Below are 23,838 nucleotides of genomic sequence, written 5' to 3' on the forward strand. Positions count from 1 at the left end.
AAGTTACTCTCCCTCGGGGAATCGAACCCCGGTCTCCCGCGCTTATCGGTGTTAATGACAAGCGGAAATCATGACCACTAGACCAAGGAAGAAGGTATTGATGGTTGAGTTACTGCTCGACCACTTGGCACTGGTTGATGCACGGAAAGTCAACTTTTGGCTCTATGACCCATCTATAGTTCTCAATAGCCACACAAGCAGACCTCTTCGCCGTCTGCATACACGCATCCGCCCAATTTGAGTCAAATGGAGGTTCTGAAGTCGTTGGCTCTGATTTTTGAGAGGAATTTGGCGTTAGAGAGTAACAGTAAAGAGTCTAGCGTGTGTCGTGTAGGAATCATTCGTATATATATTATTCGGCTCTCTATGTCAGCTTTCGTAGTGGGTGGAAAACAGACCTAGCAGACACTCGGTTTTCCAATGTTTTTTCATGCGCTACACAATATCTAAAGGAGTTGTCCTGCATGCAGCAGGTCCCAAGTGGCAATGGGGTACCTGCATTTGTTCATGAATTGAAGACTTGATTGGGTGGACTCGTTGCACAAAGGGTCGAGGCCCGTGGCTGATATTGCCCCTCTGGCATGCGCCTTTTGGTTGGATACAAAACAGTACTTCTACCCGAGAAATTCACAGTAGACAATGGGAATGTGTTGCTTTACAAGATCAGTACTCTATAACTGGTCAGATCTACTACGTCCAATATTATTTAGAGTTGATCTGATCCCAGGCGGAGATATGCTAAATAATAAACTTTACCCGCAACCAGAAACCGGAGAAAAGCGTCCGATTTCCCCGCGGCCAGACTGCGATGACTCAGCATGCATTCCACCGCTTACATCATCTCTCCAACCCAGATTCGGGTAATTTCCCAGCTTCGTCCACCTCAAAGCATTCCAACAAGCACATTGTTCTCCATTACTGTCGCTGAGAATACACCAAGACCCCATCTGAGCACCTCAATATTGCCTCGGATAATTCCCACTTGCACCTTCATCTCAAAACCGAGTGCGTGAACTCGCACACGACCCCACACCGCAGCTACGACCGGCCAGGCGACCAGCCTCACCCACTTGCAGGGTTGAAGGTTATACCTCCTCGCCTACCCCCGATTCTTCCAGCGGGCTTCAGAAATGACGGCCTCGGAATCGACTCAGATTCATCGTCGCTCCTCCACACAACACTACCAAACATTTGATACCCCGCCGCCCAAGTCGCGTGGGAGACCCAATTCCGGCCAGTCGGGGTCTTCATGCGATGGCTCGCACGATCCAAACGACCGTAATGACCAGCCTGGTTCAAACTCGCCACTGCCGAAGAAGCAGATGGCTGTCCTCGCTATGATCGCCTTGGCAGAGCAAACCGCCCTCAATTCGATCAGTCCTTATCTGCCTGATATGGCATCGAGATTTCCCGAGGTGGAATCGAGCCAAGTTGGCGTATATGTGGGGACTATAGCATCGGCATTTGCTCTGGCACAGTTTGCGACCAATTACTACTGGGGTTGGCTGTCGGATCGGATCGGACGCAAGCCTGTGATCCTGCTCGGGACATTTCTCACTGCAATGTGCTTCGTCGCCTTTGGGTTCTGCAAGACATTATGGCAAGCCATATTGGTGCAGGCAATGATGGGTGTGGTCAACGGCAACCAAGGGTTGGTATCCACCTGTCTGGGTGAGATCACGGATCGGAGCAATCAGTCACAGGCCTTCACCTATCTCCCCGTGCTATATGGAATTGGAGGTATCACAGGCCCGCTTCTGGGAGGACTGCTGATCTTTGAGCGCAATCCCTTCACCGGCAATAAAAGCACATATCCATATCTCGCGCCCAATCTCGTTGCCTCCGCCATCCTTCTTGTCGACTTTGTTTTAACTGCTATCTTCCTGGAGGAAAGCTTGGAAGACGCTGACACATTGCCAAAATTCGGGAAAAAGGTTCGCAACCTGTTTACATGGCTGTGGCAATTCACTGGACTTTCGAGACACCCGACATATCTTCGACTTCCGCAAGGAACACTTCAATCTCCTCTTCAGCGCAGCACTGCCGACAGCGAGGATCATGACAGTGACCTGGACTCGGCGTCGGAAGTGTCAAGCCAGCAAGGCCATGCTGCAGAGGAGCTGACTTGGGATGAGATTTTCACAAGAGACACTATTCTTCTCCTTTTGACTTATCTGATTTTTGCTTTCTGCAACGTTTCTTTCAATTCACTTTTTCCGATCTTCGCACAAGCTAAACCACCTGTGGGCCGGCATCTTACCCCCTCGGAGATTGGATTGTCGCAAGGTTTTGCAGGCGTGGTGACGATCATTTTCCAAATTTGCATCTTCAACCGTTTGCGTGACAAGATGGGCAACCGATGGTCCTATCGTGCTGGTCTATTCGGTTTTGTGGTGTCGTTTCTTCTGATGCCGTTCGTGGGTTATAAAAGCCAAGACGGAGAGGGCCTGACTCGCAAGTCGGCCCTTATGGCGGTGGAGTTGTGCTTCGTATTGCTGGTTAAGACTGTTGCCTCTGTTGGTGGTCTGACTAGCGCCCTATTATTGGTAATCTCCCCTGTCCTGCAGACCCTTCATCCCTCTTCACTCCATTATAATCCGAAACTAATACCCTTCAGGTCACTAATTCGGCTCCAAACCATGCCGTTCTGGGTGCTCTCAATGGTCTCGCGCAGACCCTCTCTGCAGCCGGACGTGCTGTGGGCCCCTTCTTGTCTGGTGGCCTCTTCTCTTTAACAGCCAAGATCCAACCCAAGGGTGAAGCCATTGCCTTTGGAGTCTTTGGCGCCGTCTCTTTCATCGGCTTCATCATGAGCTTTGGCATTCGCGGCCGATCTCTCGAGGCCGACGGCTGGATCTCTGACAGCGACGATGGCAACTACAAATCAGATGATGAGGACGATCAGAATGGCGCTTGATTGTGTGATCCAAGCATTGAGATGCAAAACCCTGCCTATATGACGTGACGATTCTTTGCTTTTTTGTGAGCCCTACCCGTATTCGAAATATACATTATCAATCCCGTTAAAAGAGGGATTGACGAAGCATTTATAGCTGAGCGTGTCTTGAGTGATGAGGTGTTTTCCCTTGTCCGTTTCTTTTCTTTTCTTTTTTTTCTTTCCTCCCTTTCCTCGGTTTCATTGTGGACATAGAGAGATGTTTGTGATTGCGTGGCTGTTTCGAAACTTGTACAGCAATTATTAGCGGTGGAAGTTTTCATCAACTATCCTTCCCTCGATTAGGTGTTTCTGAATGAAAAGTTTGCAAGTACCGATATATTGTGTTTATGTTTTGAGGTCGCTAAATTTAGGAAGTGACAAATGGACACCAGACTCAACATATCACTGAGAGTAGTAGTGATGCCTACGCCCAGGCTCTAACAGATCTGTGTCTCTCAAACTGTTTTTAAATAGCCTCGGGGAAGGGCTTAGTAGATATTATGAGAATATCTAGGTACTCGGTGCATCTGTTATCCGCCATATCCGAAAATGGATTATTCTGTCGTGCGAAAGCACAAGTTGGCGTGCGATTAGCCTCAGCCCGGTTTTTATCGCTCATCTCGCCCATCCAATCTTGGTAATAACTCGTACACCTGAGATTTCAGGTATTGAGTTAGTTATTTGTCGGAACAACAAGAAGCTCGTATGACTAAGAATGTTGCCTAACGCCACATTTTTGGTCTAGCGGTATTTTGCCCCATCTGTGTTCGACATTATTCCAAGTTTTTGCCGTCAATGTTTTTACAGCATCGATGAGGCGCTGGAGTATTTTCGCCGTCACATCAGTTGTCAAATCCTCACGCACCACAATTCTCATGACTTCAATATCCTCTTCGTTGAGTCCCCAGCCTGAGACTGTAAAGCCTGGATAGACTTAGCATCCAGCCTGGTAATTAAGGAGGGATACTTACTTGGGATCGAGATTTCCACAGTACGCAAGACATCACTGATATCAGAGAGCGTCAACTCCGGAAGGTTCTTTTTGACATCAGAACATAATCTGAACACGACGATCGGAAGTCCAGGGATGTTCAATGACTCAGAGTCAGTGCAATGTAACTTGCACATAGTGTTGTGCCGACTAGGTTGGCCATGTATGTCGCTCAGACAAGCGAAATAGCCAGAATGTTCCAACTGTTCGCTGAGGACTTGTGCTTTGTTCAAAGATTCGTTGACATGTGCTCGGTATCCATGGATTCCCTTACTGTAGAAATTGAAGTACTGAGCAGTGACGGGTATGGCGGACCTTGAGAAACTCAGTGTAAAGGCAGTCTGTGTGCCTCGGAGATACGACGACACAAGTAGTAGATTATCTGGGACGTTAGACTTATCTCTCCAAACCAGCCAGCCAACACCTAGTGGTGTCAGGCCAAACTTGTGTCCAGAGGTATTGATGGAGGCCACTCGGCGTAGATGGAAGTCCCATACAAAGCTCCGATTGATGGCTGTAAAGGGGGCTATAAAGCCTCCACTTGCAGCATCGGCACGAATCGGGATGCTGTGGCCTGTTTGAAGCTCGAATTCATCGAGAATCTTGGAGGCCGCCTCGATGGGATCGTAGTGGCCAGTGTAAGTACTTCCGAGAGTAAGAAACACACCAACTATGATCGTGAGCTTCTGGCCTAAGACTGTTCAGGGTGTTTGAACATACTTGTATTCTCATCGAGTTTCTCCTTGAGTAGATCAACGTCGAAAATGAATCGAGATTGTTCATTGGCGGGAACAAATCTAGCCTTTACATCAAAATAATCGGCAAATTTCTTGACACAAATATGTGCTTTTTCACCAATGATGACGTTCATATGAGACTGGGGCTGATCATGGTGTCTGAGCTGCCAGCGATGCTTGAAAGCCAAGCCGGCAAGGAGTACCGCCTCGCTCGAACTAGTTGTGGCAGTCCCAAACACAGAGTCGACTGAGGGTGCACTCCACATGTTGGCCAGAATCGAGATACACCGCTGCTGGAACCTGAAGAAAGTCCTGTATGAGGAATTATTCTCTTTGCGGTGATGTATGTGAGGTGGTATAAACATACCTGGCTATAGATGGGTACTCTTCCACACATGCCTGATTCCGAAGACCGTTTTGAAGGACAAGCCTGAATATCGCTGGATCTAATTTTATTGTAGAGAATGTCCCAAAATTTTGACTCGAGGGTAAGTCCGAGTCCATGTCCTCATGAATCATTGCTTCCATCAGCTCCCTTGGAATGCCATTCAAAGGAATAGAAGCATCGGGGAAGTGATCTTACAAGATTTTCATTTTCGTCATGGTCGATCAAAACTGAAGAAGTTTGATAAAAAGCAACAAAGCCTGTTCAGAAGCTTAATGGCTGATTTCTGACATTGCTTTCCTACCCGATCTATAAGTGCCCACTGGGTTGATCGATATGATTAAGCAGGGAAAAATATCGCAATCCATCGCGAATCTTCGTGCATCTCTGGGAAATATGTGGATAGGCCATTAGCATGCTCTTTGCACAATTCTAGCCATATCGGGACGTGACGATGTGGATACTCTAGATGGCCAAACTGCGTGATATATCGAGGAGAATCGATTGGTTCGATCGCAATGAAATTTACCAAAATTCTATGTATCCCATGAGAGAGGTTCAAGTTGGAATGTCTGAGGGACTGCGGGATTATGAAGTTCTTCGTAAGCTGCTACCGTTAGACTTGATACTTACTGCATGGAATGATTCTAGCTCATGATATCCGTAAAGCAGACACAAGCGAGCATTTGTGTATATAGGGTCAACGAGTAGTGGGAGCTTCATACTCAGCTTGCATAATGTCCTAACAATTCTAGTTCATTATGAGATCGTGATCCGTTGATAATGATTCCATCGACTGGTATGTGGACGTGTCTTCCCCAAAGCCGATTCCTGTGGGAGCTGTCCAAGCCAAGTTGTGGTTTACTCAGCTCGCCCAACCAAATTTCAATGCGGTTGGAGAACGACGGGTCCCACCATTGCCCGAGCTTTGCTTGGATCTCTACCTGTTCTCTTGCCTGCTCTTTGCTTTGCGCTCGAACTAGACCGATGATATGCTCAATTTCTGGGTTGTGTAGGAGAGATCGCAGGATTTGACTGCCCAAGAAGCCAGTTATCGAAGTAAGAAAAACGTCTTTCTCCGTGAATGAGCAAAGGGAAGTTTTTGCTTGAGCTTGGTGGGATCATTAATCAAATTTCGTGTTTGACTTCGTCAATGTGTTCCTTTTTCCGCTTCAAGACAAGGTCTGCAACGTCACATAGAGTCAATGCTTGTCGCTGCAATTCTCCAATTTTGATTTTCTTGTCGTATCTTTTTCTTAACAAAGTCGTCAGGGAGGCCAGTTGTATTGATGACAGGCCAACGGTCTCCAGGGGAAAATCCTTTCCACGAAATGAGTTTGCGTAGACTTCGTCTCTGATTGCGAGTAGCTCGGCGACCATGCAACTGATCTCAATTGCTGCCGGCTTCGTGACTGGTATCACAGGGAATTCCGTTGCAGCAGCACCGCCCCTGCGAATTGGCTGAAGGCTCTTCTGACTCATTTGTGATAGATCGCTTCGAAGTCGCTGTCGATCCAGTTTTCTCGATGTCGTCAGCGGCAATTTGTCCACGGGGATAAACACACTGGGAATCATGTATGACGGCAAGATCTCAGACAGAAGACTGTGCATTTCATCTGTGAGCTGGGATTTGTATCTGTCTGTCGTCTCGATAAAAGCCACCAGTTCCACATCGTTTCCTCCAGCCTCAGGGAGCACTACGGCCGAGCGACGTGCGCTTGCAGTTGAGTTGATTGCATGCTCGACCTCGCCCAGGTCTACGCGTAGACCTCGTATCTTGACGAAACCGCTCTGTCGGCCCAGAAAGATAATATCTCCGTCAGCAGTGAACTTTGCGAGGTCAGGCTTTCGAGGGCGTTCTGTTCCAAGAGTTTCTACCCTTCATTCTCTTGGCAAATTCATATGGATCTCGGGGTCTATTTGCCGCTACCATCAGGACAATCTGAATCCTCGTCTGTTATTGCCACTATGTGTTACATTGACGACCTTGTGATCTTTTACTGTCAAGGAGTCTCATCCTTAGGTATGCAAATAACTTTATTCAGTCAACTTAGAAACCGTTGGTAGATGTTTATGGCAATTCAAGTCCGGTCCTACGGGAGCTCTGGTTGGATCGCGATCGCCACGGGAAAAGCATGAGTTAACAGCCAATGGTAGGGCGGCGTTTATACCCGATGGTGTGTAACACAAAGAGCATTCCTAGGTGGCTGTTGAGTTCCAGAGACATTCTAGTGTTCTCCGGTTATTCTCCTTCTATTAACCCAAAACCCTGGGTAGTGCGGAATGATGGTTGGTCATTAGTGTGTAGAATTGAACGCCGAGAGTTTTAGGTAGCACGAATGAACTGTGGATACAGGACGTTTCAACTTCAATCTTCAGGAAGAAACCTTACTTAGTCCATGCTAAGATCAACTAAGTCCTGTACCTAAGCCTTGGAACTTCCGGTATCTTTACCCGGTAATCCATGATTTGTTACTTCGCTAGAAATCTACTCCCCATTGATGTTGATTCTGTATGGCATTCATGCCTTTCCTTTCGCTGATAATTACATACTTGCCAGCATGAAGATTGGATGGAGAGCTATGAAGAGCTGGAACCGGTGAACGTTCACAGCACCATTGATATCCTATCTGGTCTTTCAAATATGGCATCACCTTGTCCACTGATCTACGTTTCTGGAGGCTACATGCCAAGTGAGCATGAATCGCTCTCTGAGGTTGCCAAGAAGCTCTCGAGCGCACCGGGATACGGTCAAACCAAGTTCATGTCTGAGTTACTCTTGGCAGAGTACAAGAAGCATCTGGACAAGCAGAAAGGGAACATTCCGAAAGCGCGAACGATCATTCCGGGCTTCATCGTCGGAACACGCCAAGAGGGGATTGCCCACCAAGAAGATTACCTGTGGAGATTTGCTTTCAGCATTTCTCGTCTTCGAGCAGTCAGCAAGGATCTTCTAGGTCACCTCAATGTTGCTGGCGTGGACCAAGTATCCAACCTCGTCTCGGATGTCCTCTTACAACCAGACCGATGTGTTCCACACGCCATCAAATGTTTCGATGGGGTTGATGTCTTGATACTCTGCAACATCCTTGAAGACAAGCTGAAGATCAAGATCAGGAAGGTCAAGCATGTAGAGTGGATGAGGATCCTGCGATCTGATATTGACGATGCAGACTTCGACCATCCTTTGAACCTGTGTTTGAATGGCTGCAAACAAACTCCTTGGGTACCGCATCTCAAGGTTCTCTTTTCAATGAGAAGGAGATTTTGATGGCTTTGGAGAAAAGTGTGGGGTATCTGATGGGAATTGGTTACTTTTTGGATGACAACCCTAAATCGGTAACACGCAAGGCTGTTGGGTTTAGCCGGTCCAACTGTTGAGATTCGAGGTTTCTGTATCTGTGGCAAGCAAAGGCCATGTTTAATTTTTTTCACTTTCTCCTTCTTTTCAAAACCAGAATGATATCCCCGGCATTCATCGCATTATCTCACTTCTAGCTCTATGGATCACATCTCGGAATATGTAACGTGTGATCAGGGTCAGGTACCATCAGATTCACAGGGGGCTTTTCTTTGTGAAGGCATCTTGGCTCACAAAGACATTGTTCTGAGTAGTATTTTTCACAAGTGCCAATGACAAGAGCTGGCTAGAGTACTTTTGAAAACCTAGATGTATCTCGTAATATTCCAATATCTAGGTTTTCAAAAGTACTCTAGCCAGCTCTTGTCATTGGCCCTTGTGAAAATTGGAAGGATGGCATTTGGTGACGCGAGAGTGATTACATCTCAAAGTGGAAGAACTCGAGGTAACATCGGGTGGACCCGCTCAACTTGCAGCTATACTAGTCAAGATCTGGATAAGTTTGGTGGATACGCTTTGCAAATGAGGCAGCTGCGTAAAGTACTGGTCTAGACTGCATTGTTTGTTGTTCTCATCCAGGAGTACGTCTTCCTGACCCAAATACTTCATGCTCGAATTACGTGTTGCAATGGCCATGATCCTTGTCATATACAAGCATTTAGGTACCATCCCTGCTATAAATGATAGCGATCTACACGTACTTCTGCTCTAGTTTGCCACCTCGATGTTCTGAATGAAACCCAAGCCTCCAAGCTTTCAGGGGTATCGATCGTTCCATTTGTTCTCCAATCAACAACAGATTCAACTTCAATGATATCCTTCATTTCGATTTCTTCAATATCTCCATCGAAGCTTATGTCTGTACTGAGCCGTATGTACTCCGTACGGATTCCCTCTTTATTGATTCAATCGTTCCCTGCGAGCCTGCCTACCTACTCCACATGATTGGCCGATTTACTAGCTTGCTATCTCATATCATTCGGCAACGTGGCCGTGTCCAAAGGCGACTAAGACCTATTCTGAATCCAGTAAGATCGCCTCTCAACTTAGAGTACTCTGTTGTCGCGTCTGATTCTGCGATCCACAGGCTCCAATTGATCTATTTTAGTCAATTAACATAGCCTACTTTGTTTCTAGTCGACCAGTTGACGGTGCCGCGAAACTTCCGGCCCGAGAGCACCGGGAGATCCTAATTAGTCTAATCTCCGAAATAGATAACGAGATAATGAACTCACAAGAAAACAGTTAGATCCCGAATCATTCCTTGCACCCGGACGACTTAGTCTAGATTGAAACAGCATTATCATGACGGCCCTCGTTATTCAGCCTGTCACAATCAACGACGTGCCAGCTCTTTCTGAGCTTTGGTACACGGCCTTTAGCATCCCTGTGAACCTGCGTATGTTCCCTGATACACCTGGTGTCCGAGCCTGGTGGGACGAGGCCAACCGCCGAGATCTTCTTTACAACCCGCTTCGAAAACTATTCAAAATTGTCGATCCCACCACGCCAGACTTTGTGGTCGCATACGCAAAATGGGACTTGGACCCCTCGGAAAGTGGCGAGAGGTTTCCGCCCTGGCATGAGGAGTCCGACCATGAAACGTGCGAGCGCTTGTTCACGGGCTTATCTGAAGAGCGGAAGAAGTTGCTCGGGGATCGAAAACATTATTGTACGGATCGCATCTCATAACCTGAGAGGAGACATCCATAGCTGACTCTTCCCATATTTAGATTTGGATATGTTGGTTACGCATCCGGATTATCGTCGCCAGGGTGCGGCGTCGATATTGATACAGTGGGGATGTGACCTTGCAGATCAGAATGGGGTTGCGGCATATCTGGATGCTCACGAAGATGCGGCTCCGCTATATAGGAAATTCGGGTTTAAGGATCGCGATGATCTAGGCGTTACCTCTGACGGGGCAATTCCAATGATTAGGGAGCCTCAGAAAAGGGATTGAGAGATATACAATGAGGTAGATACCACCATGAACGAGTATCTGTCGATTCATATCCTATTATCAACTCGATGCATCTCATACTCCTCCTCCACAATCCACTCTTGTGTTTGGTGAATTATTAGTTGTCGCGAGTTCTGGCTATCGTGTGACAGCCGGGTTGCAGCTAAATCAGCCTCGTCTTCGTCTCGTTTGCTGCTTGTAAAGGCTTGGGATTGAGTAGTTGATGCACTCTTCCCAGTAGGCGTGAAGTACGGATGCTCGCCGTTACTATTTGTGACTCCCTGTCCCCATCCTGTATTGAATGCAATAACGAAAGGCTTGAGGCACGGCACGGTTGATACCATGATGCTGTAATGGAGGAGGACGGCGGTGGCGATCATTGCGTCAGACACATGCAGAGATGGATCGGAATGAAAAAGGGAACGATCGAGGTAGGTTTGTCGTAGTATAATCAATATGATTACGCTGAGATTCGTAGAGAATATTGTTAGATGAGAGGCTCCCTGGGTTTGTTATTCAACGTAATCAGAAACTCACGGAGTTCTCGTCCCAAATGCAAAAATTACTGTCGCCTTGTCCTTCCACCGCATCTGAATACCCCAGACTAGAAAAATACTCAAGCAGAAAGTGAGGACATCTGTAATCACATCGAACGCAGTGATCGATTTCCAGGCAATACCCTGATTGCGCTTGTCAGCTAGGTCTTGCGGCGCTTGGTCAAGTGAAAGGCGTAACCCACGATATTACCACAATGCTGCACCATGCTCAATTGATATTGAGGGAAGCAACTAAGAGCCACTGCCAGAATAGAAGCAATAGTCCATGCTGTCACCATGCCCACGAGAATGTTCGAACAAAGTAGGTATTTTCTTTGGCGGCCCAGCCGCTTGAGTAGCAAGCATATAGAGATTTTGGCGGCGCCGTGGCCAGCTAGAAAAAGGAGATTTGCTGCGTAGACACCCTAACTCAATATAAGTCAGTGGAATTCATGGTTTGATCGCATTTGGAATGAAATAGTTCAAGGGGCGACTTACCTCTCCAGCACGTTTCAAGTCCCACGACGAACTGTCGTCTTGCGATCGGCCTAAGCCATGGGAGATCGCATTCATCACTGTTCCTACATGGGCGATGGCTAAAATCTAATAGTGGAAGACATATGCTGTTAGGATGGGAAACCCCTTGTTGGGTAGTCGGTAGTGCTGCTGGGGAAGAATGGCAAGGTATATATCTGTACTTACACTCCCAGCAAAAACAACCAAATCATCAACCTGCACCGGTCCGTTGATCGCGAGGCGCATATATAGTCGAATCAAACTCACCATAATCATCCAAGACATAAAAAGAGTCTCGACGATCACGATCAGACCGCTTCGATCTGTTGCAGAGATCGCATATGGGGCGGCGGCCTCCATGGTGTGGATGGACCGAGAATAGTAGAGGCGTGGCGGGACTAGAAAGACAATCTTTCGTGATAGATCATGATTATAGTCGTGGGAGATTAACATAGCCATACCATAGGCAAGTTATCGGACGGACCGGAGGATACTGGAACAGCGAGATCCTCGTAGATCGGCCTCCCGATCGCAAACCGATGGCCCCCAACTACCCCCATCAGGTCGTATCGGAGGAGAATTTTCCCTCTTGACATTGTTGATGATTATTGCGACAGTTCATACAGGGTCCGTTGAGCCCGCCCGGATAAATTCACAAATCGGATGATTTGATTCAGAAAGAAGACGAGGATTGCGATCCTTCTCGACTAGGAAACGATCCTGGGACCCGGCAAGAGATAAATGGTATCATCGGAATTTATCCCACCCAGTTTCATTGGATCAAGCCAGTGAGACATTTTCAAGTGACATTATTAGTCCCAAGCTAAACAAGCTTCCCTGTCTGGGGGCGAAAAAGGTATCCATTTCTCGCGACTGGGCCAGCTACTAATCCTGGTCTAATGCATCCTACTCTAGTCCTGCTAACCACAATTGTTCTCAAAAGCCGGGGTTCACAACATACATAAAACCGAGATTACTACCACCCTGTCCCCCTGAAGTCTTTTGACAAGGGTAAGGAAAATAACCTGGTCCCGGCATTCCCTCTGGGATCTTCAGGATTTCTTAGCCGAAATCACGGTTACATTGTTGCTTCGTGTGCACTAGTCTTGAGATCCAATTCTCACCTCCCTTTTTCTTCCTCCCTGTTTGTTTTGTGATTGCTTTCTATCTTTCTCTTCGTACTATTCTCATTATCAAATCCAATATTAGTTTCCACAATATTGGGATTGAATTGATAATCAATTGCCATGGGACATGGGAATGGAATCATGCTGACTGAAAGGTCCAAACATGAGGAGGTCCCCTCCCAGAAGGAGGGCACAGCGCAGGACAAAGAAGACATGTGGCGCGTTGGTCGAGACCAAGAGCTGAATGTGAGCAAGTCCCTTCAAATCAAAGTCACAAAAAAAAACTAATGGCGCTGCAGCGAAACTTCCGGTTCCTGTCTGTCCTTGGATTTACTGCAGTGCTTATGTGCACCTGGGAAGCTGTCCTCTTGTAAGTAAAGGCTGATTGATATACTTGAATGAAACATGTCTTTATTCTGACCAATAACATTAGCGGTTCATCCTATGGTTTGACTAATGGCGGCAAAGGAGGTATGATCTACACCTACTTAGGAGCCCTGGCAGGGTTCAGCTTTGTGATTTTATCTATGGCTGAGATGGCTTCCATGTATGTTGACCTCCTGCTCCTGACAGGATCATGCAATATGCAAGAGCTGATTCTTTTTTTGATCCTTGCAGGGCCCCCACATCCGGTGGTCAGTATCATTGGGTGTCAGAGTTTGCGCCCCCAGGGTCTCAGGCCATACTGAGCTACATCACTGGTTGGATCTGTGTGCTTGGCTGGCATACCGGTATTGCAGGATGTTGCTACACTGTCGCTAATATGATGGTGGGCGTGGTTGCTATCAACTATCCTGAGTCATATGTCTATGAGCCATGGCATGTCACACTGCTCGTCATTGCGGTGGCCTTGGTAGCCTTGCTATTTAATACCTTCCTAGCACAGAAGCTTCCTTTGATCGAGGGCATCATCTTGATTGTACACTGCTTTGGCTTCTTTGGTATCCTGATCCCTCTTTGGGTTCTGTCTCCAAAGGTGCCTGCTTCTGAAGTGTTTGGTTCCATTGAAGATCGAGGCGGATGGGGTAACAACGGTCTTGCATGTCTGGTGGGACTGACTGGGCCCATCTATGCTTTGATTGGTATGTACCCTATGGATTATTATTACATAGATTAAAGCTAACAGCGTCTTTTGAATAGGCCCTGACTCGGCAGTCCATATGGGTAAGTTCCCCGCTGACCCCGAGAAATTCAAATGCTAATCCCGAAATGCAGCCGAGGAAATTCGAGACGCATCCCGAGTCCTCCCTATGGGCATGGTCTGGACCTTGATATTGAACGGCTCCACTGGCCTCGTCATGATAATCACGCTCGCATTTTGTGTGGGTAATATTGATAACGTGCTATCATCCGAGACGGGCTTTCCGTTCATCCAGGTCTTTCTAAATGCTACCGGATCAGTTCCTGCCACAACAGGCATGACGGTTGTGATAATGATCATGCAGTTCTGTGCAGCGATCAGTAACGTCGCAACAACCTCCCGTCAAATTTACTCTTTTGCCAGAGACAAGGGCCTTCCATTTTCCGATTTCTTCTCACAGGTTTGGCCTATCCATATCTTGACAATCAGTTGTTCAAACTAATGTGTGCTTAAAAAGGTCAACCCGACATTCACTGTTCCACTCAATGCGCTCTGCGTCAGCCTCGTCATCGTCTCTCTCCTTTCGTTGATCAACATCGGATCATCTGTGGCTTTCAATGCTATCATGTCACTTGGTACAGCTGCGTTGCTCTCATCATACATTATTTCCATCACGTGCGTTCGTATTCGACGCTGGCGCAATCAGCCTCTACCCCCTGCACGGTGGAGCATGGGCAAATTTACGCCTATTTGTGATACCATTTCTATCATGGTCTTACTGGTGATATGGCTCTTTAGCTTCTTCCCCCTGACCAAGGAGGTTAATCCTACTACCATGAATTGGAGTGTTGCCATATTTGGGGGAGTTATTATGATTTCGATGGGTTACTACGTGCTTTACGCCCGGAAGACCTACAAGGGTCCAGTGACACGGGTGAAGATGATGCACCAACGATGAGTCGACAACTAATATGTCTAGTTAATCAAGATTAGTAGGGGATTGGAAAACTGTGTAACTCAATTTATTTGTTTTGTGCATAAAAAATCAATCTTTTCTGACAAATGCGTATCCAGGAATGCATTTCATTGTCTAGGGCCTGGCGCGTTACTCATGGGCTGCAGGGAACTCCCAGGTGCGAGTACCAAGTCTGGCGCTACGCCGAGATCCCCATTAAAAAAGGTCAATCACACAACAGAATCTACGGGCCCAAGGCACCTGAAATCAAATTAATCTAATATGGCTTCTAATGGCGAGGCGTAAGAGGCTCCACTACGATGATCGTCTTTTTCACAAGTGATAGAAAGACTGTCATCTCTGGCCTAGGATCATTGGTCGGCCATATTTAACATCCTTGTCATTCATCGATGCCTGTTTCGAGTACAAAATGCAGCTTTATTCAAAATATAATATTTAATTCTTTGACCTGGCACGCTAAACAGATTCAGGGCCATTGTTGAAACCGCCACCTAGTTCGGTCTTTGAACTTCCGAAGCCTGGCCTCGACAAAGGCGATCCGATCCACCTTACCCCGGAATAAGTGAAGATATGAAGGGCCAATTAATAACGCTTTTTAATTGATTTGGGTCAGACCATGGAACAAGAAGCTTGAAACTAGGGAAATGTCATGAATGTTTTGCAGCTATGTCGGTTTCTTTGACGTGCAGTTCGATCTCGGGTGGCACTTGGCTCACCCATATATTTCATTCCCTGCCAGTCCACACTTCATCTTCTTTGTTTCATTATAGCACCGAAGACTTAAATATGCCCCGAGAATATATTTGGATTGACTGTTATTCTTTTACCCCTAGCCCTGATTGTGCTAATTCCATTGACATAAGTCTCGACGCATTTAGGTCCGCTGCGTCTGTGATCACCAGACTACCTCGCATTGTGCGATTTTCAAAATTGATACTAAATAATTTATGACTTTTCTTTGAGGTTGGCTCGGGTGGCTTCTCTATCTCTTCTTTTATCGAGTTTTGGCCCAGTTGTCCCTCAGGAATGTCTAGTGTGATTCTTTGTTCTGGGACGTATAAGTAACCCTCACCTCTTCCTGCCGATGAGTCTAGTTCCTATGGATTTGAGCTTCTCAGCATCACAAACAAGTCAGATAAATCCATTCTGTTTTCATCATGTCGGAGCAGAAGTTTTCGCCTGTCACTCCAGTCCCGAATAACAATATGAGGGAGGTGCTGGAGCGATTCAAGCAACGTCGCCTCAAGTCTGAGGCAATATTGAGAGCTTTGAAGGAGCAAGACGCAGCCATGGGATTTGGTTCCTTCAATGATATGCCTCAGCTTCGGAGATCAAATTCCCAGGAAGCGGATGAAAAGAAGTCCCGAGTCGACTTTGCCCTGAAGAACTTTACGAACACGCTTTCTAGAACGCTGGGTTTCCTGGAGATTCCTTTCCTTGATTATCTTGCCGCGACAACCACGATGTCAGTGGTATTGGCCATAGACCATGAAAGGCAAAAGGTACCGCAACACCAAATTATTCTCATTACTAGTACATGCTAATCCTAACTGTTACCGTTTAGATCCGATTTCCAGACCTCGCTGATTCCGAGCCCAAGAATGCGGAGTATGAAGATCTCGAATTCTACTTCCATAAGATTGGAGAAGCAGTAATTGACGGAGGTGAAGATCTGGATGTAAGTAGATTAACTTGGCAGAAATAACCTGAAGTTATATGCTGACTTGAATAACAGGATGCCTCCCAATTTACCGAAGAAACCTCAAGCTTGAGACACACACTGGCTCTTGATATCATCAGACTAGGATTGCGGCAGCTGGCCCAGGCGCAACTGGAGTCGGGGAAGAGGTCCCTTTGGTCGTGAAATTTGGAATAATGTCTGTTCGTGATCAGTCGATCATGATGCCGAGAACGAACTACTTCGAGTGTATGCTTAGCTAGATTTGCTTCGTTTTGTATTGCTTTCCGTGATTGAATTTATCCCAACAATGTAACTGTTTGTCCTACTTTATCACTCGCACTTCCCGAGAAATTACCAAAACATGCGACAACTGTTATTCCAGGTTGCGTCCGCAATTTGATCGAGTGTAGTCCCTTTCAGACCCGCCACCACAAGACCAACTCGTTCGATGGTGCAGCTCTCATTCCGAGTCTTGACCATTTGCCCAAGAATAAATTTGTTAGGCTTTCGACTGGGTGGCAAGGGCCTTGCCGCTGCCAAGTAAGGCTCAATACTCGGATCATTGCTCAAGATCTCACACCAGGGAGCATCAGTTTCAAGTTGCAATCTTTCCAAAGGAATATGCTTGACCATGTCCCGTTGCTCCTCTGTGCGGAATGATATGCCATTCACACTGATATCAAGACCCAAATCTACCAATTTGAGCATTTCATCCCTCGAGCCAGCGAAAGAGTGAACCAAGCCCCGCCGAGGCAGTCGTGGGAGGTAAGGTTTGATTATGGAGATGAAGTCTTCAGTGGACTCGCGCACATGCAAGAAAAGAGGGAGTTGGAGCTTTATGCCCAAATCTAATTGATCTCGGAACGCGCGTTGTTGTGTTGATCTATCTGCGCGATCAAGATAGACGTAATCGAGGCCAATCTCTCCGAATGCAGCAAGTGGGGAATTTTTCTCCGCTAAGAGTGCTTCTCCCGTCTCCTGAAGCCAGTTGAGATATGAGTTTGAGACATCATCAGGAGACTGTCCATCATATATCTCGGCTGCATGGTATGGATGCACCCCGAGCGTCATTTTGCACATCTTGGGGAACTTTCTCACGAGCTCGAGGTTTTTCTCAGCACCGCTACGTGACATTGTAGTCAACATGATCTTTTCACAATCATATTCCTAGCGGCTGTCAGTCAAAAATAATTCAAGTTAAAGTGACAAGATGGTTAAAAAATACCTTTGCTCTCTTTAGGACTTCTTCATAGTCGGGTTGGTGATATTGTTTGCCCTCGCGATAGATACCACCGAACTGGTCAGCAGTGAAGGTGACGGCAACCTTGACATCAGCATTCAGCGGCTGTCGGCAGCAGAGACTGGGGAAAATTTCCTGTCCTTACATCAAAGTACCTCCGGGCTGGTGTTTGAGCCATCGTGTCCACAAGTTGCTGTTGTGTGTATTTATCAAGTCATGATTTTTCTCCGATCTACGGATGAAGCCCATGTCACGTGACTATGGGGCTCCCTGCCCGACTCCGACTCAGTCCATTTCCGAGTCTTTTTGTAATTTGAAGGATAGAAACTAAGGCTGGAGGAGGGTAAAAACTATTCTTGGTTAAGGAGAAAAAAAACATAAACAAAATTGGGCGCAAAGTTCCGACAAATGGGCGTACGCTTCGCTTGTGTCGGGGACCTTTTACCCGAGATTAGATGTAGTGTAAAGCGGCCATCACCTACTTGTTGATCCTTGAATTACATTTGTTGGTGACTGATATCTAAACTGGTAATTTAATTGAAAGATCTGTAGTCAAAGGTAGTAAATGCATATTTTGATCCATCTATACCTTGTTTAAAGTAAGGCTTTGTTAAAAGGATAATGATGTGGCCGTCACATAAGATCCATTTTCTCAGTATGAGTCCATCTTCCGAGCTCTCAATTCATAACTGAAACATTTAAATCCCCTCAAGAGCTCTCCAGAAAATATTAGAGTCGCATTGGGCTCTTCTTGAGCTTATCTGCCTTTAAATTGATCAATAGGATGTCTAACATGCATTTCATTATATTCGAAGCAGGAATCGCCTAAGGGTCTAAAACACCATGAAAGAAGCTTTCACGACAAGACTCTCTACAGAATTCGTAACAAAGCCATTCTACATCAACTAAAGTACTTAAGCCCATCAGAAACACCAAAACACTCATACCAGGTTACATTCTAACTACAGATCCCAAACATCAAAACCAAAACAATCCATCTCCCTCTACCTAACCCTCAAAAACCCCCAAAACCACAAAAATGACCCCAACCCCCTCAAAACTCTTCGTCAACATCAACCTGTCACACATAAACCCGAGTATACCACCAGCCCAACTCCTACGAGACCTAACCCACGAACTGAAGGAAGAAAAATTCTACCTCACCCACTTCAACGATGCCGAGATTAGTCCGCAAGTAGTCTCTATCGAGATTTCATCGCCGGAGAGGTTATTGCCTGGGGAGGACTTTCCGGCTCAAGTTGGTGCTGTGGCTTTGGAGATTGTTAAGGAATGGCAGTATTGGTGTGGGGAGGGGGGGCTTCTTCCGTTTTGTTGGACTCAGGCGAGCCTTGGATGTTGTGAGGGGTGTATGCCGGTTCATTATACGTGACTCATGGGGTTAGGAGAATTAGTCGGCTGTGTTTTGTTTTCGTCAACGGATGATAGTATTCGAAAAAGTCTTGGAGAGAAGAATCAGGTCGACCTTGTCGAACAACTGTTACTCATCTATTGGCGGTTGACGCTACAATTTGAGCAAAATCCAAGTAAAAGATGATGATTTCAAAGAGGCCAAAAAATCATGATGATTGTACAAGTAGGTACATGGTAGGGGGTATATAACACAAAGAGTGTAGGTCATAGTCTTGTAGGCAGAACAGAATATCAAAAAGTAAAAACAATGAGCAAAAACCAAGAAATTGTGTATATACTTCGTAAATCAATCGACGCCAACCCAAGTCAATCATGAAAAGTAAGGAAAAGACATTTTCGCTACGAAAAATCGCTCAACGCGGATATAAAGAAAAAGAAATCAACAAAAATAGAATGCGGAGAGCAGGGATGACCAGCCGATATCACGCTCAAGCAAAGCGCCAGCCCGAATCTTGCGAGCCTTGACGCTTCATCACAGACCTGAGCAAACTATCCTTACCCCGTGGGGCGAAGGGATTCCGCTCATGCTTGCGCTTCTGCTGCTTAAGCAATTGCTCAGCGGCATCGACGTCGATGCCCTCGCCAGTATCAGTGATTTTAAGCGCCCACTTGACATCGTCCTGGTTGAAGCCCAGCTCATTGACCATGCGAGAAATCGCTCGATCAACGGGGTCTTGGACCTGTGGACGGAGAGCCGGGGGGCGCGAGGACTGGTTGGAGGGGTGGACTGCGGGGAATGGGGAGGTTTGATTCGGGGGTTAAGGAGCGTGGTGGAGTGCGGCTGGGGGTTCGGGGGCCTATACTGGCTGCTGTGGAGGAGGAGAGTCGGTCGAATGATAGGGCTGGAACGGGTGGGACGGGCGGTGCGTCGCGTGGCGTTCTTCCGTCGAGGTTATGTACGATTGTGCTGAACTCTGACATGGGTCGCTCGTCGGCGAAGGATGTACCTGGTGCACCCTCGCGACTTGGTGGACCGCGAAGACGGCGAGTGCGCAGCTCTTCTTGGAATTGCTTACGGCGCTGGAAAGATTGGGGTTGAGGGTAGGCGATTTCCTTGGGGCTGCTGGAAGCGAGGGAACGCTCTAGCTCTTCGTAGACACGGGAAACGGCTTCTTTCAGGAAGGATGAACGACTGGTCTCAGTTTCGGTTGGCTCCCATTTGGTTAGGCCATTGGATTGGGCCTTGGTGAAGGTGGCGGTGGTGGCTTCGGCGGGGCAGAGCGAGCTGAGAGTCAAGACGGCGGAGAGCCCAAGAGTAAGCACGTAAGATGTCCACTCCTCTATTGATTATGAGTTAGTAAAATATTCTTCAAACAAGCTTTTACTTTGTCACTTCTTTACTTACCTAGTGCAGTCTCTTCGCGAACGGTATCGCCCTCGGGAATATCCAGTCCTTGGAAGATACCCGCGTTTCTAGCCTCGACACATTTGCCGTGCAAAGGCTGCAACAGTACGCCGAGACATGTCCAGATCTCCGTCATGTCATACAGCTGCTTCGCAGAGAGGCCAGCGACGCTGTTTCCACGGGCGAAACCCTCGGGTGGCTCAAACAACACATTGTTCATACCAAAAGGCTCCGTCACGGTGGAAGATGCTCCAAATGAGCTCCGGGCCTTTGGTCCACCCTTCAACCAATCCATCTGACCTTCCAAATCATTTTCGCGACCCTTGCCACTTCCAAAGATGCGACAGAACGTCCATATTCGCCAAAAAGCATCGTCTACTTCCTCGGCGCGAACAATATCCACGCCGGACAGACCCCTGACTGTATCCCGACGCAAGAATGGCGAGCAGCGAACTAAGATCATAGACTTCAGCTGCGCGAGCGTATAAATATCGCAGGCATAGCGATCCAAGTACGACTCCGGGGTATACTCGGGCAGCGGCGTATCCGGCTCTAGCAGGAGCTGCCACTCATTCTTCCATGGCGGACTCATCTCGCGCAACTCCCACGCGGGCGGCGACATACGGAACAGCGCGCCCTTGATGAAGAAAAGCTCGCGACGCTTGAAAATTTGGTAGAAACGCTTGTTAACAAGGACGAAATTAAATAGATCGTCCAGTGAGTCGATCCGCCCCATGATCAGAACGATCAGATGGTCCGGCATCTCGATGGGAAAATCGACGGGCATGTGTGACTGTTCCATAAACATGGCTGGCATCGAGGATGACGGAGAGGGCGGCGTTGCTGCAAGCTCGTAGATCTGTTCGGGAGGAAGTTGCACACTACTCGCCTGTGCCGTCGAGACAAAGGCCTGCGTATGTCGCAGCCATTCGCTGGCGACGAGTTCACTCGCAACGAGCATTTTCTCATCCTCAGGTGGTATGATGCGCAGCTGAAGAGTCGACACTTTTGCATCGCCCCTCGGCGAGGCGACGGCCTGCGCGGGGTGGGGATGTTGATGTTGCACTGTCTGCGTGGGGCCGGGGGCGCAGAACGAGGGGGCGGCCCCTGGCATTTGCTTTGGTTGTGGTGGTTGTGGCTGCTTCTCCCGCTCGTGTTGTGTTCGTGTTAGAGCGAGGAGTTCCTCCTCGATGCTGAGCGGTTCGAAGGGATTTTGGAAGGCGAGATCTTGAGTCTGCAGGCGCGGGAGTTGCAGAAGGAGATCGGCCCGCTTGGAGGCCGCGCCTGCGTCCAGATCCTCGTCCAAGTCCAAACTGGGATCCGAGTGTGAAGAAAGTCGTGGGGGCCCGTCCGGGCGGGCCTCGGTGGATGTGTGTGGGTCGAGCAGGGAAGTTTCCGACCGTGAACTCAGTACGACGCTCAGACGGGGTTCTTGCAGAGTCGGGGCCCGAGTGTGATGCGTGCGCCGGAAGGATGGCATCGTCAGAGTGAAGGATTTCTTCATCTTGGGTGATTTGAAAAAGTCGTCGGTAGAGCGAGAGATGGAGTTGGAACTTCTGAAAGACAACTTGGCCTCGTCCTTGAGTTTGGGGGTCTTGGGGGTTTTGGGGGCGGCCTCGCCTTTGTTCTTGGATTCCTTGTCGGGGAGGGGAGGAGACGGCCTCTCTTTGGTCGAACGGAGGGCTTTGAGCGTGGCCGACCGGGGACTTATGGCATCGTCAAATGATTTGACCTTTGTGTGGAAACTCCTGCTCTTCTTAAATGATTTGGATGAGTGCGCTTGCGCTTGGGAATGTGGCTTGGTTGAGGGGGGCAGTGGTGCTGGTCGCGTTGCGACTAGATCACCATTGTGTCGACTGATCTGCAGCGGTCCGTCGAGCACTAGCAGGGTCCGTTGCTGCATATGCGGGTCTCTGGCAAGGTCGGCTAGGGCGAATTCCAATTCTTCTGCAGCTTGTGCTAGCGTTGGGATATGGCGCAGGCGCTGCCCATTGCTAGCCTCTGACCACTCTGAGCGACGGCCCCGACGGGATTGAACGGGGTCACCGCTATTACGGCCCCCAGCGCATTCTCCACAGTTCTGACAGGCTTGCCCGGATTGCTTCCAGTGTGTGCTTGTTGAATGACTCAAGTTATGATGACGATAGGTTGAGTGAAATCCCGTTGATAGCGAGGCTTCAGTCGTCGCAGATTGCTGAGTGTGGTCATGGCGGCGGATCGCTAATGGGCTGGGCTCTTGGACAGGCTCAAGAGGGAGAGGCTTGTTTTTGTAATCATTCAAGGAAATTCTGGAGGACATTGAGGTGCATCGAGATGGCGGCGTTGGGCTCGACGAATAGATTGAGCTCGCTGCATACTCTGGACCGGGTGACGTTGCAGATGGCACGCCCGATGCAAACGACGGAGCCCGCGATAGGCCCCGGGACGGGCATGCCGAAGCAGAGTCATCAAAGACACCAGCTGCAACGGGGGAGAGGATGGAGTATCGATCGAGTTCCTTTGCAGCCGGGCTGAAACACTCTGTCCCAACACTGGTGATAGAACTCCGACGACTGTAGCAGGACGAGGCACAGTCAAAGACATCCTCTGATCCTGATCCCGAGGACGAACCTGGCTTGTGCTCCAAGGCTTGATCCACGTCGGTCGATGGGCTCTCGACGGCATCGGCCGAGTTCTTATAGAGGATGTGGACCCGCTCGTGGAGTTCGGACTCGAAGATCGACGAGAACTCGATTGGCCTCAGGTTCTGTTGATCGGCACTGGCATCAGCACTCATCGGAGACACGACTGCGAAATTGGCAGATGATAGTTCGGGGAAGAAACGACGTAAGGCTGCGCCAGATCGAGATGCAGCAGATGGGCGGTCGTCAGATAAGGGCGAAATGTCGGACTCCTCGTCATCGGAGGTACCAGGTGTATCAAGAACGATAATTGTGCGTAGTGATCCTTGAGGAGAAACAGATCGAGTCTGTGTAGACCGCTCCGGTGAGGTTCTCTTGGACGTTGTAATAGCGGGTCGTGTTTGTTGATGGTGGTTTCTTCGAGTAAGAGACCGTCCTGTGGTCTTCATCTTCTCAGGGCATTCAACGTGATATTCTTTGGCAGCCTCAATTGAGAGGCTTGCTAAGGGAATTTCCATCTTCAACGGCACTTCTTGTGATCCACTGTCTTTGTTCCCTTTGTTCCTCTTGGCCTTCGATGAGCCTGAAATACTCCCCCGCACGGCTCTGGGGGGCGGGCCCATCAGACTGATATCTTTTTGGACTTGAGCATGGAACAAACGGCAGTCGAGTCTCAGTGGCGGTGGCAGTCGAGTTCCTTTCTTGTTCTTCTGCTTTGTGGAGTTTCTGCGTGGGCGAACGAATGGAAAGGATCGGGGGGACACCATCTTGGCCGAATTCAAATATCCTGGTCCAGTGAGGGCTTAATGCCCGGGCATTCTCAAAAGAAACTGTCTTTGTCTGTGATCTAGATTTAGGTTCTGGTGCCATGGGTATGTTCGTCTTCTTGGACGGGAGTGGTGCTCTAGA

General features: G+C 48.1%; 10 protein-coding genes across 10 annotated transcripts; 5 read left to right on the forward strand and 5 right to left on the reverse strand.

The window, feature by feature from the left end:
• The first annotated feature begins 755 nt into the window (after positions 1-755).
• On the forward strand, positions 756-3,274 carry N7473_005365 (MFS transporter). The gene is made up of 2 exons (XM_057151305.1): positions 756-2,546; positions 2,618-3,274. Exons 1-2 carry the CDS (start codon positions 1,131-1,133, stop codon positions 2,915-2,917), a joined length of 1,716 nt encoding a protein of 571 aa, XP_057009110.1. The 5' UTR covers positions 756-1,130; the 3' UTR covers positions 2,918-3,274.
• A 532-nt stretch (positions 3,275-3,806) lies between these two features.
• N7473_005366 (Glutamate decarboxylase B) lies at positions 3,807-5,244 on the reverse strand (the record flags this gene model as incomplete). Its single annotated transcript, XM_057151306.1, has 4 exons — positions 5,034-5,244; positions 4,650-4,978; positions 3,910-4,599; positions 3,807-3,853 (listed from the first exon to the last, which is right to left on the reverse strand). Coding segments are annotated over exons 1-4 (1,227 nt in total), but the record flags the coding sequence as incomplete, so codon positions are not given.
• A 935-nt stretch (positions 5,245-6,179) lies between these two features.
• N7473_005367 (uncharacterized protein) lies at positions 6,180-6,936 on the reverse strand (the record flags this gene model as incomplete). The annotated part of the gene is given in 2 exon segments (XM_057151307.1): positions 6,180-6,910; positions 6,930-6,936. The coding sequence occupies 2 exon segments, from the start codon at positions 6,934-6,936 to the stop codon at positions 6,180-6,182; spliced, it is 738 nt and encodes a 245-aa protein (XP_057009112.1).
• A 759-nt stretch (positions 6,937-7,695) lies between these two features.
• On the forward strand, positions 7,696-8,432 carry N7473_005368 (uncharacterized protein; the record flags this gene model as incomplete). The annotated part of the gene is made up of 2 exons (XM_057151308.1): positions 7,696-8,248; positions 8,293-8,432. The coding sequence occupies 2 exons, from the start codon at positions 7,696-7,698 to the stop codon at positions 8,430-8,432; spliced, it is 693 nt and encodes a 230-aa protein (XP_057009113.1).
• A 1,285-nt stretch (positions 8,433-9,717) lies between these two features.
• N7473_005369 (GNAT family N-acetyltransferase) lies at positions 9,718-10,375 on the forward strand (the record flags this gene model as incomplete). Its single annotated transcript, XM_057151309.1, has 2 exons — positions 9,718-10,084; positions 10,146-10,375. 2 exons carry the CDS (start codon positions 9,718-9,720, stop codon positions 10,373-10,375), a joined length of 597 nt encoding a protein of 198 aa, XP_057009114.1.
• A 37-nt stretch (positions 10,376-10,412) lies between these two features.
• Positions 10,413-12,131, reverse strand: N7473_005370 (uncharacterized protein). The gene is made up of 5 exons (XM_057151310.1): positions 11,614-12,131; positions 11,410-11,514; positions 11,115-11,336; positions 10,913-11,055; positions 10,413-10,840 (listed from the first exon to the last, which is right to left on the reverse strand). The coding sequence occupies exons 1-5, from the start codon at positions 11,884-11,886 to the stop codon at positions 10,423-10,425; spliced, it is 1,161 nt and encodes a 386-aa protein (XP_057009115.1). The 5' UTR covers positions 11,887-12,131; the 3' UTR covers positions 10,413-10,422.
• Positions 12,132-12,674: 543 nt separating this feature from the next.
• N7473_005371 (uncharacterized protein) lies at positions 12,675-14,593 on the forward strand (the record flags this gene model as incomplete). Its single annotated transcript, XM_057151311.1, has 7 exons — positions 12,675-12,800; positions 12,854-12,924; positions 12,988-13,101; positions 13,173-13,636; positions 13,695-13,718; positions 13,770-14,095; positions 14,153-14,593. 7 exons carry the CDS (start codon positions 12,675-12,677, stop codon positions 14,591-14,593), a joined length of 1,566 nt encoding a protein of 521 aa, XP_057009116.1.
• Positions 14,594-15,768: 1,175 nt separating this feature from the next.
• N7473_005372 (uncharacterized protein) lies at positions 15,769-16,475 on the forward strand (the record flags this gene model as incomplete). The annotated part of the gene is made up of 3 exons (XM_057151312.1): positions 15,769-16,113; positions 16,176-16,289; positions 16,347-16,475. 3 exons carry the CDS (start codon positions 15,769-15,771, stop codon positions 16,473-16,475), a joined length of 588 nt encoding a protein of 195 aa, XP_057009117.1.
• Positions 16,476-16,643: 168 nt separating this feature from the next.
• N7473_005373 (TatD family hydrolase) lies at positions 16,644-17,710 on the reverse strand (the record flags this gene model as incomplete). Its single annotated transcript, XM_057151313.1, has 3 exons — positions 16,644-17,459; positions 17,518-17,616; positions 17,678-17,710. The coding sequence occupies 3 exons, from the start codon at positions 17,708-17,710 to the stop codon at positions 16,644-16,646; spliced, it is 948 nt and encodes a 315-aa protein (XP_057009118.1).
• Positions 17,711-19,391: 1,681 nt separating this feature from the next.
• N7473_005374 (F-box protein) lies at positions 19,392-23,696 on the reverse strand (the record flags this gene model as incomplete). The annotated part of the gene is made up of 3 exons (XM_057151314.1): positions 19,392-19,690; positions 19,767-20,243; positions 20,309-23,696. 3 exons carry the CDS (start codon positions 23,694-23,696, stop codon positions 19,392-19,394), a joined length of 4,164 nt encoding a protein of 1,387 aa, XP_057009119.1.
• Positions 23,697-23,838: the final 142 nt, after the last annotated feature.

Source organism: Penicillium subrubescens, assembly GCF_028828155.1.
Source record: "Penicillium subrubescens strain IBT 31985 chromosome Unknown utg000004l_segment0_segment0, whole genome shotgun sequence".
NCBI classification, from domain to species: Eukaryota; Fungi; Ascomycota; class Eurotiomycetes; order Eurotiales; family Aspergillaceae; genus Penicillium; species Penicillium subrubescens.

Excerpts from the sequence above, each read along its gene's own strand:
- N7473_005370 (XM_057151310.1), bottom strand. The coding sequence starts at position 11,886 with ATGGCTATGTTAATCTCCCACGACTATAATCATGATCTATCACGAAAG. Across the intron at positions 11,515-11,613 it reads TGGTTGTTTTTGCTGGGAGT|ATTTTAGCCATCGCCCATGT; the intron begins GTAAGTACAGAT and ends TTCCACTATTAG. Across the intron at positions 11,337-11,409 it reads ACTTGAAACGTGCTGGAGAG|GGTGTCTACGCAGCAAATCT; the intron begins GTAAGTCGCCCC and ends ATATTGAGTTAG.
- N7473_005365 (XM_057151305.1), top strand. The coding sequence starts at position 1,131 with ATGACGGCCTCGGAATCGACTCAGATTCATCGTCGCTCCTCCACACAA. Across the intron at positions 2,547-2,617 it reads TGACTAGCGCCCTATTATTG|GTCACTAATTCGGCTCCAAA; the intron begins GTAATCTCCCCT and ends AATACCCTTCAG.